The 18,253-nt window shown below is 45.0% G+C and overlaps 1 protein-coding gene across 1 annotated transcript in view; it reads left to right on the top strand.

The window, feature by feature from the left end:
- Positions 1-18,253, top strand: part of Slc22a3 (solute carrier family 22 member 3) — a 97,229-nt gene that overhangs the window by 75,892 nt on the left and 3,084 nt on the right. The window contains exons 6-10 of the mRNA XM_057761680.1: positions 7,480-7,577; positions 7,670-7,884; positions 14,151-14,259; positions 14,921-15,033; positions 16,921-17,020. Coding sequence (XP_057617663.1) covers positions 7,480-7,577; positions 7,670-7,884; positions 14,151-14,259; positions 14,921-15,033; positions 16,921-17,020 — 635 coding nt within the window. The remainder of the gene's footprint in view (positions 1-7,479; positions 7,578-7,669; positions 7,885-14,150; positions 14,260-14,920; positions 15,034-16,920; positions 17,021-18,253) is intronic.

Here is an 18,253-nt window from a genome sequence, read left to right as displayed (position 1 = left end):
AGTGAGTGCCGTCTCTGCTCCCTGGAAGACACTTCTTATATTAACGTGCCTAGGAAAGAATAAAAATTAAAAAGGTCCCCAGCTTTGTTTCTAAGGTGAAGAAATATATCCACAAGCGACTCATAGCCACAGCTCTGGGCCTTCACTGAGGCTGTGGCAGCAGCTGGTCCCTGGGAGCCCTCAGATGGGAGCCACCATGGTGGTTCTGTAGCATGTGCAGAATGCCCAGTCACTCGGTGGGGGGAGGGGACAGGGACTCCTTCAGGGCCAACGAGCTCTCAGAATAGATCTTAGCCGCAGAGGACCTGCGGAAGATTCCAAGGACTAGGGCGCTGTCTAGTACCATAGCCCCTGGCCTCACATGCGTGGGGATGGGGGGAATCAATTGGTTCATTCTGAAATTTACCATGAGAGAAAATTATGTGATAAATTGCAAAGATTTGTTCTAAAATAGTACAAATGCCTCATGAGTGACTTCATGTGGAAATGATAATATTTGACTAGATTATGGCCAATAAAAATACATCAGAGTGATCAATTTCATTATTGAAAATTTCACCTATTATCTTTACCATGTGTGCCACAACCACTAGGCAGCTCACCTATGTGGCTCATACTTCATTTTTATTGTGCAGCCCTGGTCCTGGGGACTACAGTTCATCCTTAATTTTGATAAGCAATGGTCATTCCTAATCATCTTGACACATATATTTCTTTGTTGTGGTTGATTTTCTTAAAAAAAAACTGTAGACTTTATTAAGATATACAATGTGTTTTATCATTTTTCCCACCAACTCCTCTCCTCTTATTCTTTCTGAACACCTTCTTAAATCCATGGCTTCCTGTTCTTTAAGTATTGTTGTTAAACACACACACCACACACACACACCACACACACATACCACACACACACACCACACACAATCATCACACACACACCACACACACACACACACACACACCACACACACACCACATACACACACACAATCTGCTGAGTTCATTTAGTGTTGTTCATGTTTATGTGGACTTAGAGCTGGCTGCTTGGGATTGGTTAACCTACCAGAAGCTTCTCGCTAGAGCGGACACATTCCCCTTCTCTCTCAGCAGTGTATGGCTCTCTTCTAGTGGCGGGATTTTGTGAGATTTCCCCCATCCGGGTTGGCGCGTCAGCTGTGGTTGTCTTTTCTCAGGTCTTGTTTAGGCAGCCATGCTGTTGCGATTTCATGGGTGTCACATGTAGACAACACTGTCTTCAGCAGGTGTCCTGATCCTTTGCCTCCTACACCCCTCCCTCCCCTTTCTCCTTGAGGTTCCTTGAGCCTTGGGAATAAGGGTCAACACGGACATTTCTTTATGGGCTCTCGCATAGTAGATGTTCTATTTGCCCTCGTTTTTAATTTAAAAAATTTTTTTTCTAAGTTTCTCAGAGTACTGCAGGTAGTTTGGCAACTCTGCTTCATGGAGAGCAGGCAGGATATACTGGGAGTAGTTTGACAAATCCCTCTCTTCACGGAGAGCAGACAGTGCGCACTATGTATAGCTTGGCACCACAGAGAGCAGGCGGTGCTCTTCTGCCCAGGAGTTGGCTGAAGCTCTTTCATGTCAGATGCCAGAACCTCTGGTGTTTCTGGGACTTGCCTATGTCTGAGTAATGGGGTAATGCACTAGACAGTGGGTGAAAGGCCCTGGGTATCCCCCAGCGTCATCCAGCACCTACAAACCCTCTTCCTCTTGGTACTAGTCTTTAAGACTTGGAGGTTTAGCTTTGAAGTGGTTTCTGACCGCTCAAATAAGTAAACCTCAAATCTTCAAACAACCATTGATTCCCACTGTCTTAGAAAATAGGAGCTTCTTGAGGGTGGAGCCTGTAGTCAACTTATGACAACATCATCATTGGATACAGCGTGATGGTGAAGGACTCATGGCCATCTCAACTGTACATTACCTACTGAGAACTACCAAATGATTTATAAGGCTACAGATGCAGCCACCTGCCCTGTGCCCTTCTCTTGCCCGGGGCAGATCCTGTGTGTAAGCAGTGTTATTCCCTCCTGAGCCTGCAGGACCAACATCTCTTCTAAACCCAGGGTTCCAGGAAGAGCTAAGGCTTAGGAGTCAGCAGATGAACTGGAACTATTCATTGACTCAGTTTCTTCTACTAGTTCCCAAGGAACCTGAAATATAGACCGAGATCTGAGACCTAGGGCAGTACTTAGTGAGCCCTTGGGTACAGTGAGCTTTTGATTGACTCCATGTACCAAGTCTCTTGAAAACACTAGTTGTGTGTACATTTTAAAATAATCACACCGACTTTATAGCCTGATATGTCAATGATGACAAACTGATAAGAAATGTAGCTGTTATATTAAAAACACTGCATCGAAATGCAAGTTTTAAAAATGGATGGTGGCAGTTCACATTGGGAAGGGCTTCGTGTCACCGTGCATTTAGGCGTATCTGTCTGTGTGACAGCAATAGCTATGAGTAAGCGGTGAGCGAATTATCCCCTACAAGTAAATCCCTTTTAAATGTTACTTTTTAAAAAATAACCCTAACACTAATAGTATCCGGCATGCATTAACATGTATCTACACACATATACATAAGCATCCAACTGAGTCTTCAAAATCATAGAATATTAGCTTCCTTGTACTACTGAAGAGAAAACCATGCTCATGGCGCCTCAATAACGTGTGGAGTAAAAAAATATATATTATGAGCCAAATATCACAGCACTAGCCTAATCCACCTGGGTATGTTTTCTGACCTGAAAGTATTTATCCATCTGGGAGGGGGGGGGCTCTGAGCATCATTTTTTTTTATGGCATGGTTATTTATAAAGCCCTTCTCTTTCTTGGCAATCTAAATTGAAAATTCACCTCAAAGAAACATATCTTGAAGAAACGTACTAGGAAGAATTATAAAGGCACCTGAGCTAATCACAGAGTACTCTTTTTAACATAGCCTGTCTCCCTGTTGATGGTCTATGAGACCTTGGCAGAATGGAAAGGCGGTCGGGGAGATGGTTAGAGCAAGTGGCTCTTCACCTTGGTGAGAAGCAAGGAGGCCAGCATCCATAGCTGAGCCTTGGGTGATACCTTTTTTGATGAGAGCATTGCTAAGCACCGAGCCTCTAAACAGACAGGTATTATACAAGCAACTCCCTGCCTTTTGCTGCAAAGCAGGGCCTGTCGCACTTGGAACCCATAGAGGTGTGACAAAGAAGAGTGGCAACCATGGTGTGGAAGAAGGGGTCGCTTGAGATTCTGTGTCTATTGAAGTTCTAAAAAAGCAAAGTTGTTCCAACAGGGAGCAGATAAGGGCTACCCTCATTCAGAGTTTGGGGAAATCATGAAGGAACTTGGGAATCGTGGGCATGCGCCATGTTGTAGGCACAGTCATTGTTAGGTGGTCATGGATATATCAGAATTCTCAGAGGGCTCCGTTTTAAATTGCTGGGTTTTAGTGTATAGAGACCACGTCTTATTAAAATGCATTTTTAAAAAATATGTAACAATCTGGAATAGCATTTTAGGTCTTTTGTTTCTGACTCAGACTAGGCAAGAGTCCAGCCCCCTTTGGCAGTAGAAAAGAATCATGGCTACAGAGGGAGGCATTCTGTAAAAGAGCAGTAGCCCAGACGCTGTGTTCATGAGTTGGCAGGACGCGACTGGATACGCTCCATCCAGGATACGGCTCTTAGTCTCTCGAGGTCTCTGGACATCCAGAAAGTGGGTCATCTTTCAGAATATCTGCGTCACTGCGGAGACGCTGCTAGTAAATCAGAGATCAGCTGGATTCACTTACCTGCCTGGCAGGACTATTAATCCCTTCATTCACTGAGCAGGGAAGGACCATGTTGTGGCTGATTACTTTCCCTTGTTTTGGGGAGTTCGTAGTCGCCCCGCAGGTGATTATACAGCCACACGTTAAAGCTGGGCTTTGGAAAAGCAGAGTTGAGTCCCTGCTTTGTCCCAAATCTCAAGAATTTTATACCGAAACAAGTATGTTTACAGTGAGTTGGAATCAGAGTGAATTAGAATATGGAAGCGGTTGTTTTAACAATAAAATTATTTTGTCCGAAATATTCAGAGGTCAAAGCAAGAGATTGTTGTGGGTTGGAGTCTTCAGCTAATTCTGCTTTGGCTGTTAAGTGGCAGAAAGCCAACTTAAATGCTTTGGGACAATAAGGACGGGCTCATGTGTCTGGAAGTCTAGACCCAGCTGGGTTCAGAGGTGTCCTAGCCAGGGCTGGGCAACTCATTAACTCTGCTTACCCCTCTCCCCACCCTGAGCAGCCAGGGGTGTTCTCAGTCTGGTTCCCTGAGGATGTGGAGTGTCTGCTAAAATCTCATTGGGCCCACTATTTTGTCATTAATTTTTTTGATGAGATTCCTTTGGGTCTCTCTGAATTAAGGGAAGTAAAGGATTTTTTTTTTCCAAAATGTTTTGTTCATTGGCCCAGTCTAGACCATGGTCTCACTTTCTCATTGGCTCCCATTGGGACATATGCCCATTTCTAATTTGTTCAAATTAAGACTCATGTTTCTCATTGGTCCAGGTTGAGTAACATGCCTATTTCTCATTGGCTCAGTTGGAATACATGCATGAGATAGTCAGACCTCCCTCCCCTATAACCAGAAGCAGAGACTGTTCCACTAAGAACATGAATTGATTGTGTGTGTGTGTGTGTGTGTGTGTGTATGTGTGTGTGTGTATACACGAGCATGTATGTGCATTCAGGGGAAGGGGTCTGATAAGAGACCATCAGATACACTGATACTTAATTTAAATCCGTTACTTTGAAATATTCTCTCTTGTTACAAAAATAATATTTTTTATTTTATTGTGCTATATGTATGTGAACATGTATGCATATGTTTCTGGAGTCCAAAAGTTAACCCCGGGTGTCATTCCTTAGGAACCATTCACCTCATTTTTTGAGAGAGGGTCTCTCATTGACCTGGAGCTCGAACATAGGCCTCCCAACCAGAGTCACAGGCACACAGCACCACACCCAGCTTTTTTGTGGGTTCTGGGCATGGAGTCCATGTCCTCATACCCACATGATAACCACCTAGCTGGTTTTAAAAGAGGATATTTACAGGAAAAAAAAAAAGAAGAGAAAAAAATCATCATAGTCTCCCTAACTCATAAGAACCATGAATGAGATGATCAAACTACACTTTTAATCAGTGAAATAAGTGTTCTAGATACTGCAGAATATAGCAATTAAAATACAGAGTTGGACTTCAACACTCAGATTCACGCACTCACTGTGTAGGTATCCTCCGGGGTCAGGTTCTCAACTGTTTCTTCTCTGCTGGGAGTTAAAGTTGGTCTGTGCAAGTTCCTCCAGCATTAACCCTACAGCTCCCAGGTCAGCAAACAACAGCTCATAGCCCAGACCCAGCTTGCAGTGTCTCTATAAATAAAGGTTTATTAGAATCTGTGTGTAGATTATCTATGTTCACACTACAATGGCAAAGTCAGCGTATGCAAGAGAAAATCTAAAGATTGCAAATTCAAAAGTATCCACTATGTGGCCCTTTACTAGGGAACATTTGCTGACGCTACTGTCTTTCACCATCTGATGTTATCATTCTTAGCTCAGATGCTGACTGGATGGCTGTCAAGAGAAATAGACATCTGTAGAGCTAAGGGCATCAAGGGGGAGAGACGCCCCACTGTTACCACTTAGAGACAATTCCAGAGCGTGGATAGGAGCTCAGATGTTTGGCTTTGTCTGTGGTGCATGGTTTTCCTTTAATTCTGAGATGTTGGGGTTGGGCCTGAGTGAAAAGATATTGCTCAAAGTCTTACCTAGTAGACAGGAATCACAGCTGTGGGCAGACTATAAGGAGGTTGAAGAGGAAATAAAAGGGTCCATGAATATTGTCTTTACAAAGACTGTCTCCTAGGTGTGTGCTGGGTGGCCAATGTGAGGATGTGGACACAGTGATATCAGTGGCTCCCAGGGGTGAAGAGAGAGGAGAATCAAGTCTGACTCATGGGAAAATCTGACCCCAAAGAAAAGATACTCCAGCCAAGCTGGTCATGATGTGTCTATGTGAGACCCGTCCTGCTAGTGTGTGTTGCTTTCATCTTGAAATTAAGATCCTTTTTGAGAAATCTAAATGATTTGACTCAAATCTAATTTACCTAAGTCATTTTAGGCCAGAATTAACCTTTTCATGTTTGAACTGGAAGATTCCATTTTAATTTTGGTGTTCTTTAAAACGCACATGGAAATGGCCACCAACCATAGAATGCTTATGGTTAGAAGACTCCTCCACACTCCACAGCAGTGTGGGAGGTCAACAAGAGATGAGTTCCCAGACACGGGTGTCAGATACTGACCTGTATCCTCTGCTATTTAATCCTTGTGGTCCTGAGTTTGCTAAATTTCATTGACAACAGGGGCTAGGAACCTTCTACCAGATTGTCCAGAGATGGGAGTATATGTATCTAGGTGCAGGTGGGAGACTGAGGGTCCTGAGGTTACACGGTGCATTTTATAAGTATCATATGTGTGGTGGGGGAACTAGGCTGCCAAGCCCATTGTTGCAAGGCTAGCGTACATAAACCGAAATCAAATGGGACCCCTAACATCCTACGTTCTCCTGTGTTTGCCTGCCTCAGACAATGCACAGAAACTCTGTGGGAAATACTTGCTAACAAACCATAGGAAACTATCTCACTGTCATCTGCGTGTGCCTACCTTCTACTTGGTATCCTCGCCTTATTCTGAAGTGGTGAAGTCAAGAACATAAAGGGAAATCCCTCCATGGTTCTGTCCTGCTGTCATTTCTGTTGCTATGATAAAAATGTCCCAACACGCACCGCTTAGAGAGGAATTGTTTTATCTAGCTCACAGTCCCAGGTTACAGTCCATCCGTCCGGGGAGCCAGGACAGGACCTCAAGCAGCTGGTCAAGAGAAGACAGGATATATGAGTCCTTGCTTGGTCCTGAGCATCCCTTCTGATCACCACCAACATTCAGAGTGAATCTTCCCACCTTGATTAGCCATCAAAACAGCCCCGCACAGGTGTGTCTACAGGCCAACATGATCTAGAAATTTCCTCACTAAGACTCTCTTTACAGGCACTTCTAGGTTATGTCAAGCTGACAGTTAAACCACATAATACCCTTACGTTGAGGTTTTCTGGGAAACAGGTATTAGCTGGGTGCTGAGAGGAAAGGTACATGGTGGTATAATGGGAGCGTGATCTGAAACAACTTAGCACCGGTACTGGGTTTATCCTCAGATGTTTGCCTGAGTTAACTGCATCTCTGTGGGTATGACCTATTGAAAATGCTGGAAGACAAACTCTTCTATGCCCAGTTTTGAAGATGGAATTGTGAAGGGCCCAGAAGTCTAGGAACATCACTTTAATTTTGTTCGGTTCACACGCTTACACAATGTAGGTGTACCTTGCTATAACATGGTACTGAAGTCTGTCTCTCTCGTTCAGATCACTGTTACAGATGAAGAAGTTAGTAACCCATCCTTTCTAGACCTTGTGAGGACTCCCCAAATGAGGAAGTGCACACTCATTCTGATGTTTGCTTGGTAAGTTAACTTGGGCTGACTTTGGGAGCTGGTGTCAAGTTCATCATTTCCTTCTAGTCGCGAGCCCTATTCTCTCTCACTTCGTCTTGCAGGTTCACAAGCGCCGTGGTGTATCAAGGACTTGTCATGCGCCTGGGAATCGTCGGAGGCAACCTCTACATTGACTTCTTCATCTCGGGGCTTGTGGAGCTGCCTGCAGCCCTCTTGATCCTTCTGACCATCGAGCGTCTTGGACGACGCCTTCCTTTTGCAGCAAGCAATATAGTGGCTGGGGTGGCCTGCCTGGCCACTGCATTCTTACCAGAAGGTATCTTCCTTCACGTTTAGTTGACAGTTCTCAAAGAATTTACCAAAAATGTAATGATTACATATGGTGAAGCAGGTAGGGGTCACTTGTCTTTATGAGCTGTTGTATTTATTCAAAAGCTTAGGTGATGTCATTCTATTTTCTTTCTGGATGCAAAGATCGAACACAACTTTACATCAATACTTCTCTTTGCTGAAATGTCAGGTTTGTTTGTTGATGGGAATGGGATTGCTAGATCTAGGTCATAGTGATGCGATGTTTAACGTATTTCCCATATCTACCTTGCTGCAGACACAAAGCTTCACCCAGGTTAGGGACAGAAAGACGATGTGGCTCTTGGCTTCATATGGCTCACAGCCTATCGAGGGACATAGACATTTTCACAACATCACAACAAGAATGTGGTAAATAGAATCGACAAAGGTGGGGGAAAGGAGGGTGAGGGAGAGGAGGACTGAGGGAGTACTGTGTAGACCCGAGGGAGAAGCCAGAGCTCTTTACCAACTACCGTTTCTTCTTGCTATTTTCCCAAAACATGAAAAGTTGTCCTGAGTTCAGGAACTTAGGCTTCCTTGTGATTGCTGGAAGCTGCATGAGGGAGTCAGAGGAAGGTCAGTGCCCAGCACGACTGTCCCCACAGGGCATGGCAGGACCTGGTGCTGCCTATGAGCTTCTGGAGAGGGGACTGAGCTGCTCACACCTGTAGTGCTTTGGGATAAGGCAGCAGGGAGAGACGCCAGAGCCTGGCTCGCAGCTGGGGAGTCTGGCTGGGATGGAGGAGGATGGCTCTTTTTTTTTTTTTTTTTTTTTTTTTTTTTTGGTTTTTCGAGACAGGGTTTCTCTGTGGTTTTGGAGCCTGTCCTGGAACTAGCTCTGTAGACCAGGCTGGTCTCGAACTCACAGAGATCCGCCTGCCTCTGCCTCCCAAGTGCTGGGATTAAAGGCATGCGCCACCACCGCCCGGCGAGGATGGCTCTTTTTAGAGGTGTTGTACAGGTCAATATTCTGGGGCTTGAGGGCTGCTGGGTGGAGGTCAGGAGGAAGAAAGAATAGAAAAAGACTCTAGATGCTCGGTCTGCAGCCAAATGACCTCTGCCACAGAGCACAGCTGTAGCTACAAGGAAGCCATTCGGACCCCCCAGCAAGGTGTGAATTGGAGCACAGGAGGTATTTCTGTATTCTGGGTGTGCCGTGAAGGCTTTACAGAAAGCCGGGTTCTCCACAGTCCCTGTACTTATGAAGGAAGCCGTCCGTCTCTGAGAATACCAAGGGCCAGGAAAGACACGGCTAATGTGGAAGAGATCAGAGCAGACACGCACAGGAGACTTCGTTAACATTAGACACCCGTTTATGAATTCCCAAAATAGCAGTTAGACCTTACTTGGATAAAAACTACAGAAACGCCAGCCCTCAGGACAGAAAAGGTAAATGACGTGCAATTCCACCCTGCTGCCATGGCTGATGAAGAGCAGAAACAGGCTTCTTTCCTTTTCCTCAAGTGCTTCCGACTCCTAGAACCGCGGTAATGAATCTCCACCAGGCGGGTGCAGAACAGCAGACACCCCTCCCTACATCCCCCACTCTTGACGCAAGGAGGGTGACCTCTAAAAGCACAGTGCAGAGCGGCTCCTCCCCGAGCCTCTGAGGGGAAGCCTCTCTAGCCTCTCTATGGTCACCCTCATCTTTCTTCCTTTCCCTCCAATCTCTGCCTCTGTCGTCAAGGGACACACTCTCCCTCTTGGCCTCTGTCCCCTAATGTGATCACACTGCAAGCTTCTAAGTAAATATGAATTCAAAGAAACACAAATAGCCCACGACACAGTTAGTGTTTCTTAAGAGCTATGGAAACTGGAGCCGGAGAGATGGTTCAGGGATTAAGATGACCCGCTGCTCTTCCAGAGGATGTAGGCTCAGTTCCCAGCATCCACATCAGGCAGCTCCCAGACACCTGCGACTCCAGCTCCAAGGTATCTGATGCCCTCTCCTGACCTCCACAGGCAGGCAGACAGACAGACAGACAGACAAATAAAAAATAGATCTTTTTAAAAAGCACTGCAGAAGCTAAGTAATAGCCAGCCATCAGTGTGTCAGTGTGTATGTATTTAATATTGATTAATTGCTGGCCACTAAACAGAGAAAGGAATGGAAAAGAACGAGAGAAACATAATTGCCTTTCTCAGAGGTACACAATTTTGATTAAAGGGTGAAAATTTAAGAATGTTATAGAATTCTGAGCTTCGAAATTCTCCCTCCCTTCCTCTTTCCCTTTCTCTGCGCCTTCCTTCCTCCCTCCCTCCCTCCCTCCTTCCCTCCCTCCCTCCTTCCATCCCTCCCTTCCTCTCTCTCCTTTTCTCTCAGTCTATATGTATTCATGTGTGTTGATGTGTGCACAAGTGCTCACGCTGGTGTGGGTGTCCCCAGCCATGTGCAGACCAGAGGTCGGCATGGGTGTCCTCGCTCAGCTCCATCTGTTTTGTTTCTTGGGACAGGGTCTCTCACTGGCCTGCGGTTTGCTAAGCAGCTAAGGCTGCCTGGCCAGTGAGCCCAGAGCTCCCTGTCTCCACTTCCCTAGTGCCAGGACTTCAAGTCCCTCCCCGTGCCTCACTTGACCTGACCTTTTCATGCGAGGCCTGGACGTCACACCACTATCCTCATAAGTGCTTTTAGAGTCCTAAGTCTGCGCAATTGATGGGCCAGTAGAAGTTCCAAATTCCCAAAACGAATTCCATCTATGAACAGAAACCCCTCCGTCCAGCGAGTGCTCCTTCCGATTTTAAGGACTCCAGGGACCAGGGAGGGACTGTGGAATTAGCATTTGGAAAGTCTTTCTAGCTGCCCTTCCTGGCTGGGCTTGACACCTCCTCAGCCCCTGGCCAGAATGCTGACGAGCCTTTTGGAGAGGTCAACTCTGAAAGTCAGTTCTCTGAAAACCTTACTTTTTATGGTCTGAGAAAGAACTTGGGAAAAAGAAATGATCTTTGCCACTAACTCTTAGATTTGCTGTCTAGAAAGCAGAATCCCGAAGCCTGGAAAGAAAGTGCTTTCTGTCGTGCACAGCCACCTGTCACCGCCACTTGTTTCTACTCAGTATGGCAGCAAACCTAGCAGTGCAGCAAGCCCCCTCCCGGAATGAGACTATCTTTTACTTTGCTTTCCCAGTGGAAAGTGCGGCTGTCTACCCCAATTTACATATCTTTCTTACGACTTTTCTCTAAACTTTATTTCAGGACTCAGAGCAGATGGTACGTCCAGGAGAGAGTGAAAGCTGCATCTTTTAAATTCTATATCTTTTCTTCAAAAGCCGAGTTTGAGGGCTCTAGCTGCCTGAGCAAGTCCCCATTGTAGAGGAGGATTGTTTCTCTGTGTTCATACACGACTGTAGAAAGTGACTTTAGATGCTGTGGTCATTGTTCATCTATGTGAGCATGTGTGGGAAGAAAGAGAGACAGGCGGAAGCGACAGAGACAGGCACACACACACACACACAGAGAGAGAGAGAGAGAGAGAGAGAGAGAGAGAGAGAGAGAGAGAGATTGTGCATCATTTGTCAGTCCCAAACTGACCTCAAAATTGCTATATAGCTGAGTATGACCTTAACTGTAGTCAGATTTTCTTTTCTTTTTAGATCTCCAGGCACCAAATAATGACATGGAGACTTATTATTTTATTATTATTATCATCATTATTATTATTATTATCATTATCATTATTATTAATTAAAGCTTGGCTTTTAGCTTAGGCTTGTTCCCAATGAGTATTTATATCTTAAATTAACCTGCTTCTATTAATCTGCATTCTGCCATGCTTTTTTTTTAACCTGTCCTCCATTTTGTATGTCTGACCCCCTCTGCACCTCACTGGCATCTTTCCCACATGCCTGGATTTATCCTGAGTTTCTCCCTCTGCCCAGAAATCCTGCCTAACCTCTCCTGCCTGGCTATTGGCCATTCAGCTCTTTAGTAAACCCATCAGATGACTTACACAGGCAAGGCAAAACAGAACACATCTCTACACAGTTTGCTCAAATATCCCACAACACTTAACTTTTAAATCCTCCTGCCTCTACCTCCTGAGTGCTGGGCTTCCAGATGCACCAAGCCCAGTTTATGTGTGTTAGGATGGACCCCAGGACTTTGTACATACTGGGCAAACATTCTGCTAGCTGAGCTACATTCCCCCATCTTTGATATATTTTTAAATTTGGTTTGTCTTCACCATCAAAAAAAATGTCTATTATCAGGATAATCAATCATTTTCATTTCCATACGTAATTGTGCATAATCTACATCTGCTAATGAACTGTTTTCGAGTTAATGTAGTATAGTATCTTTGGGATTTCTTTCCCTCCCAACGAAAGCTCTGTGCCAGTGTACTGCTTGAGAAAAATAGCTCAAAGTCTTTAGGCCAAGGTCTTGTAGGACAGACCACTTCTGCAAAGGATGTCAAACTGATAACACTTCCTGTTCTATTGAATTGACTAGTTATTTATGAATTAACCAAATATTTTGTTATGATGGTGGTGATGGTGGTGTGTAGAAAGAACATGGATGTGTTTTAAGTTGGTTTCTTAGTCTTTAATTTTTTTTCCATTGAACAATGTAAGCCTCAGTTATAAACATCAATAGACATTGAACTTGTTGGTGGGACTCACAACCGCCATCTTGCTATAGTAAGAAGAGGCTCTGCCTGAGGCACCTACCCTGGATAGTGGTTTCTATGGAAGCAGACAGCCTCCTCTGTGGCTGCCCTTATCACCCCGTCAGCTGCGACCCAGGGCATCTGGGTGAGCTTCCGCTTTCCCTTTCCATTGCATCTCCAGCAGCAACTGCTCACTGACAGACAAGGGTGGAATGCATTTCCTAGTCCCCTCTGGCTCTCATGAGGATGCAAAGTCTAAATAAGACCCACGTCTACAGCTGTCCTGTGTCTGAGCAGGTGGCGGCTTGGAACATGAGCACAGCTCTGACCTTCCTCACACCCTGATTGTTGCAGCAACTGCAGGTGTCTCATCTGCAAATGCAGCGAGTGCATGGGATGTCCTCAGCCAGCTTGTGACTAAATCTTAATCCGCTGGAGCTTCCCAGCAATGGTCTACGCTCTCAAAACCTCGCTCTCTGTTTGCCTACCTGACAGTAGTTTGTGGTTTGGGTTTTTGATTTGTTGAATATTCTCGAGAGTGAGCACACACTGCTGAATTTAATTTCTTCTTCATCCGTGTTTGCAATGACTTTTCCACAAAGAAAAAATGGGACTAGGAGGTGGTGGCACACACCTTTAATTCCAGCACTCGGGAGGTAGAGGCAGGCGGATCTCTGTGAGTTTGAAGCCAGCCTGATGTACAGAGTGAGTTCCAGGACAGGTTCCAAAGCTACAGAGAAATCCTGTCTCAAAAACAAAACAAAACAAAGCAAAAACAAAACACAAACTATGCCTTGTGCGGTAGTGTATGCTGAGAACACTAGAATCCAGCACTCAGGAGGACGACACATGAGAATCGAGAGTTCAAGACAAGCTGAACTTGACTTTGTCTCAAGAATTGAGGGTCCTTATCTAACTCAGGGGTGAGCACTTACCTGCCATGCATAAGGTCCTGGGTTCAAGCCTTAGCTACAGTAGAAGACAGGGAGGGACAGGGGTCTTCATCCAGTAAAAGCATCTAGTCCTAAAGCAGTTTATTTTTTAAGGCAAGCCAGTTATGTGTATGAAACTGGCTCTCTGCAGATAAGTTCCTGGAGGAAGAAGCGTGGCTGGGGATGAAGGCAATGAATGACACACACCATGCGGACAACACGGAACCAAAGTCCCTTTCCCAGGATTCCAGTTCTCAAACTTCTTCCTCACTGGAAACCAGCCTAGCTAGGGAGAACACCTTTCTGGGTCTGTGCGGAGTGAAGACGGACATCTGACTGTAGTCATGGTTTTCAAGGGGACAAGAGGGACTTCCTTCCAGTTCAAGGCCAGTGCTTGGCCTCTCTAGGACGGCACTACCTGGGACGTTATTTTAGCATAGTGATCGCTCAGCAAACAGCTCTTAATTGTATTTCTACAGCCAGTTCTGCACTCAGGAAAGCATCTTCCATACACTAAATGTTAGCTATCCTGTTATGATCAATGAAATTTGTCTATAATATAAAGCTTTTGCCATTTGTTCTTAAGTTATCAAGGATTTAGGTTGGGGAGACCAATAAATGCATTTTGTTGTTTTATAAAACATTGCTGAGATCATTAGAGCCCTAACTCTCCCCTTCTACACATTCTGTTCACAGGGATACCATGGCTAAGGACCACAGTTGCTACCCTGGGAAGACTCGGGATAACCATGGCCTTTGAAATCGTTTATTTGGTAAATTCAGAGTTGTACCCGACAACATTACGGTAATTCTGGCATTTATGTTGCCATTTCTCCTAAGTAACTATAGCCAAATGTTTCCAGGGTTGCTGATCTATTAACTAGGGCTCAGTTCAGCCCCTTAAGACAATGGGCTTTGAGTTGTAGCTTCTGCTCATTACCTGCCGCATTTGGTGACTTAGAAATATGTCCAGTGGCTGTAACTGGAGACAGAACTGTGATTTTTGAAAGATCACTGACTTGGGACCAGAAAGTCTCCTACCATGCCTGCTTAGATGGTAAGTTGGGTTTGCCTCCACCAGCAGCACCCTGTATCGAGGCGAAGCCTTTTCTGACATCGTATCTTGCTTGTGAGCAGCTGGCTACGGAAGGAGTGTTAGGGCAAGTTGCTATATTTCTGCAGGCTTAGCTTGCAGGGTACCAAAGTGACCTCTGAGTGTCATGGACTGGCAGGCTATGGAGCTGCTGATGAAGAAACATCTTTTCACCAACACTGGAAATGCTGGGTCACTAGTCTCACTGCCGGACAGTACAGAATGGGAATGGCTTGTGTAGAGAATAAGGCTTTCAAAGCCGAAAATGATAGAAAGTATTGACACAACTTCTGTAATTTAGTATGTCTGGGTATTTCTATTATTCTGAGTTTGCTTTACAAACTTCCACCTGAAAGTATGTTTTAATCTGCAGGAACTTTGGGGTTTCACTCTGCTCAGGCTTGTGTGACTTTGGGGGGATCATAGCTCCGTTTCTACTCTTCCGACTAGCAGCTGTGTGGCTAGAACTACCTCTGATCATCTTTGGTAAGACTTCATTCGTGTGGGGATGGGTCCGAGTGAGTAGAGGGGTGGGGCACATGTGTATGTGGGTGCATGCTAAGGCACACGTGTGCACATGCTTGCAGAGGCCAGAGGTCAATCTCTGGGTTGTTTCTTGGGAGCTAGCCACCTTGTTTAGCAAGACAAGGTCTCTCATGGGGCTCAGCCATTGGACCAGGCTAGCCAGCCAATGAGTCTCAGGGATCCATTCACAGAACCGTAATTATAAGTTTATGCTACTACGCTATCATCATGCTACCATCATGCTACCATGCTCGGCTTTTTCCTTTTTTTCTGCAGCTAGAGCTCAGGTCCCCCTGCCTGCGTGGCAGATTTTTACTGACCCATTTCCATGCGGGTCTCAAATCTTCTCACTCATTCATGCATTACAGAACCTGTAATGGTCACTGGGTTAGATGTTGCTGACATCCAGTCCATCTTTTGATGACGGTTTTATTTCTAAAGAGTCAATCTTGTTATCATTACATTCAAAATGCTAAATGGCTTCAAGTCACTCTACCTTAACAGAATGTGATAAACAGTGTCTGTGTCAGCTTCTGTCATGAGGTTCTGAGTTAAAATCAAACACTGTGAAATTCTTCAATGATAGTGGAAGAAGAAAACATCCATTTCCAGGGACCACATTTTAGCTTCATTGCCTTATGTTTAAAGATGGGCCTGAAAGCTAATTGTATTTCCTAAAATATTCAACGTCTAAATTTGCTTCAATACTGCTTTTACATGTACCGTGATCATCCGTGCCCCTCATGCATCCTGTCTGAGGATAATGTAGACTGGAGGCCCCACTGTCCATCTTGTTCTAGTGCCTTATGCAGTGAGGTCAGGTTGGTGGCTTGAAGTGTGCACACAGCAGCATTGACACTATGGGGACGGGCAAAGCCAAAAGTCAGCTCTTTATCCTCAGGAGCCAGTTGTTAAAGCTTACCAGCACATCACCTAGTCTGTGACGATGGAGAAGAAATAGCAGAGAATGCTTTCCCCAGAAGTTTGGCTCTAAGGAACAGCAAAGGGAAGCCGGGTGGTGGTGGCACATGCCTTTAATCCTAGCACTCAGGAGGCAGAGGCAGGCGGATCTCTGTGAGTTCGAGGCCAACCTGGTTTACAAGAGCTAGTTCCAGGACAGGCTCCAAAGCTACAGAGAAACCCTGTCTCAAAAAAAAAAAGAATAGCAAAGGGAGGTGGTAGCCAGGGGTTGGTATGGGGTCAGTAGCTCGTCGTGGAAGAAGTGGGTTGGTGTGTTTGCACGCTTCTGACAACAGACTGAAGATGTCCGGGAAGTGGATTAGACACTTCAGTGAGGGGTCCCCAAAGGCAGGCCCTGCCAAGGCTTTGCCCCGAAGAGGAGATTGGCCCTAGACAGTCATGTGGCCCTAGACTGTAATGTGGTAGGAGGGTCACAGAAAGATAGTAGGTAGAGGGGGCTCCTGTGCACTGACTCTGTCTTCCCAGTGTACAGAAGAGGCCCGGAGTGTCTGCAGCCTGGCAGATGCGCTGGAAGCATAGTCACATAACACAAACATGGAGCCTCACAGCCTACATGGTGGTACCCGTAAGACCACATCCCCTAGAGATGGCACGGCTGCCGCAGCTTACCTGCATCCACTCCATCTGTGGTGGTTACACAATGAAATCGCTATGTTTCACAGTGTATGTCCCTACGGTTACATGATATCTGAGTGTCAGTGTATACCAGGAGCACAGGGACCATGAACTGTGCAGAACTGAGGAAGGTGGTCATGGTGAGAAGAGGGGTGTGGCTGCTGGGGGCAGGTGAGGTCAGGGAGTGAGCGTAGCGGTGGGAAGGGACAGTCTGTGTGTTCCTAGGTGGTCATGTCTCTCCTCATCTGGCAGGCATCCTGGCGTCTATCTGTGGAGGCCTTGTGATGCTTTTGCCTGAAACCAAGGGCATCGCCTTGCCGGAGACAGTGGACGACGTGGAAAAGCTTGGCAGGTACTACGTGATTCAACACTCCCTAAATGAAAGCATCTTATTAAGCCATGGGGCATTGATTATCCACAAGGCAAATGACATTAAGTCTTCATTTCATACCTTAAAACATTCAAAAGAGTAAAAAGGTTAATGCAAAAGATCTTAGAGCTATAAAAAGAATGTGGGCTATTTTTAAAATGTGGCTGAGAAGCGTTTCCTAGTAAGGTGTTAAAACTCAAAGTGATTTAAACCAGGGCTGATGAAGAGACTGTGACAACACCCAAGAGTGCATCAGTGAGGAGCTATCGGGAAGGTGGCACCACATCGGAATATGGGCCACCCTGAGATGAAAAGTGGTGTCTGTCCAGTGGACCAACACCGATGTTCCTCGAGATCCATTACAAAGGGGAATGCAAGCGGTGGGCGTAGCATCATTTCGGAGGAAGTCAACAGTACCACACGGGACATATGACAGACAAAAGAGAGCTGGAGTGTTGATAGATAGGAATAAAGAAGATAAATGATGATACATAGAAATTAGATAAAAAGACAATAGATAAATGATTAGTCGATAAATACATAAGTTAGAAATAAAGCTAAGAAAGACAATAGATAGATAGGTAGATGGATGGATGGAGGATGGATAGATGGATAGATAGATAGATAGATAGATAGATAGATAGATAGATAGATAGACAGACAACAAGAGAGATCAAGCTTTGGAGGGAATATCTATATCATTTCTGGTTATATATTGATTCACTTCCAACCACTACTTAAATTTGAAGAGTTATATCTACAAAAATTTCTATGTGTACAATTTTTTACCATTTCTTCTGAAATATTTCACAATACAAAGATAGAAACGTGAATGTATAATAATATTTAAAAATTGTCCAATAGTAATCTCCCCCCGTGGGAAAGGACATGGGTGGGAAGGGTGTGGGAGGAGGGTCAGCCTCTTTCTGTCCACATAATTCTGCAGTGTTTGATCGGTTTCAATTGGATGACATAGTGTGATGTTATTTGCATACTTAACAAATAATTTGGTGCTATATTAAAGTAACATATTAAAGGTAATAACTAATCTTACTGAGACAGAAATGAAGGGTAGACATCTAAATTTTAAAAGTGATCAAGTATATGCATTTTTAAAAGACTCAGTTTTGTTCCTTTCAAGGCATTGTTTTTCCTTGCTCACAGGCTAGAAAGAATGTAGAAGTTGATATTTTAAAAATACCTATGTGCTCCACG

The sequence above is a fragment of the Chionomys nivalis genome, chromosome 2, assembly GCF_950005125.1.
Source record: "Chionomys nivalis chromosome 2, mChiNiv1.1, whole genome shotgun sequence".
Classification (NCBI taxonomy): domain Eukaryota; kingdom Metazoa; phylum Chordata; class Mammalia; order Rodentia; family Cricetidae; genus Chionomys; species Chionomys nivalis.
Note: the sequence above shows the minus strand (reverse complement) of the source record. Positions and strands in the feature narration are given on the sequence as shown.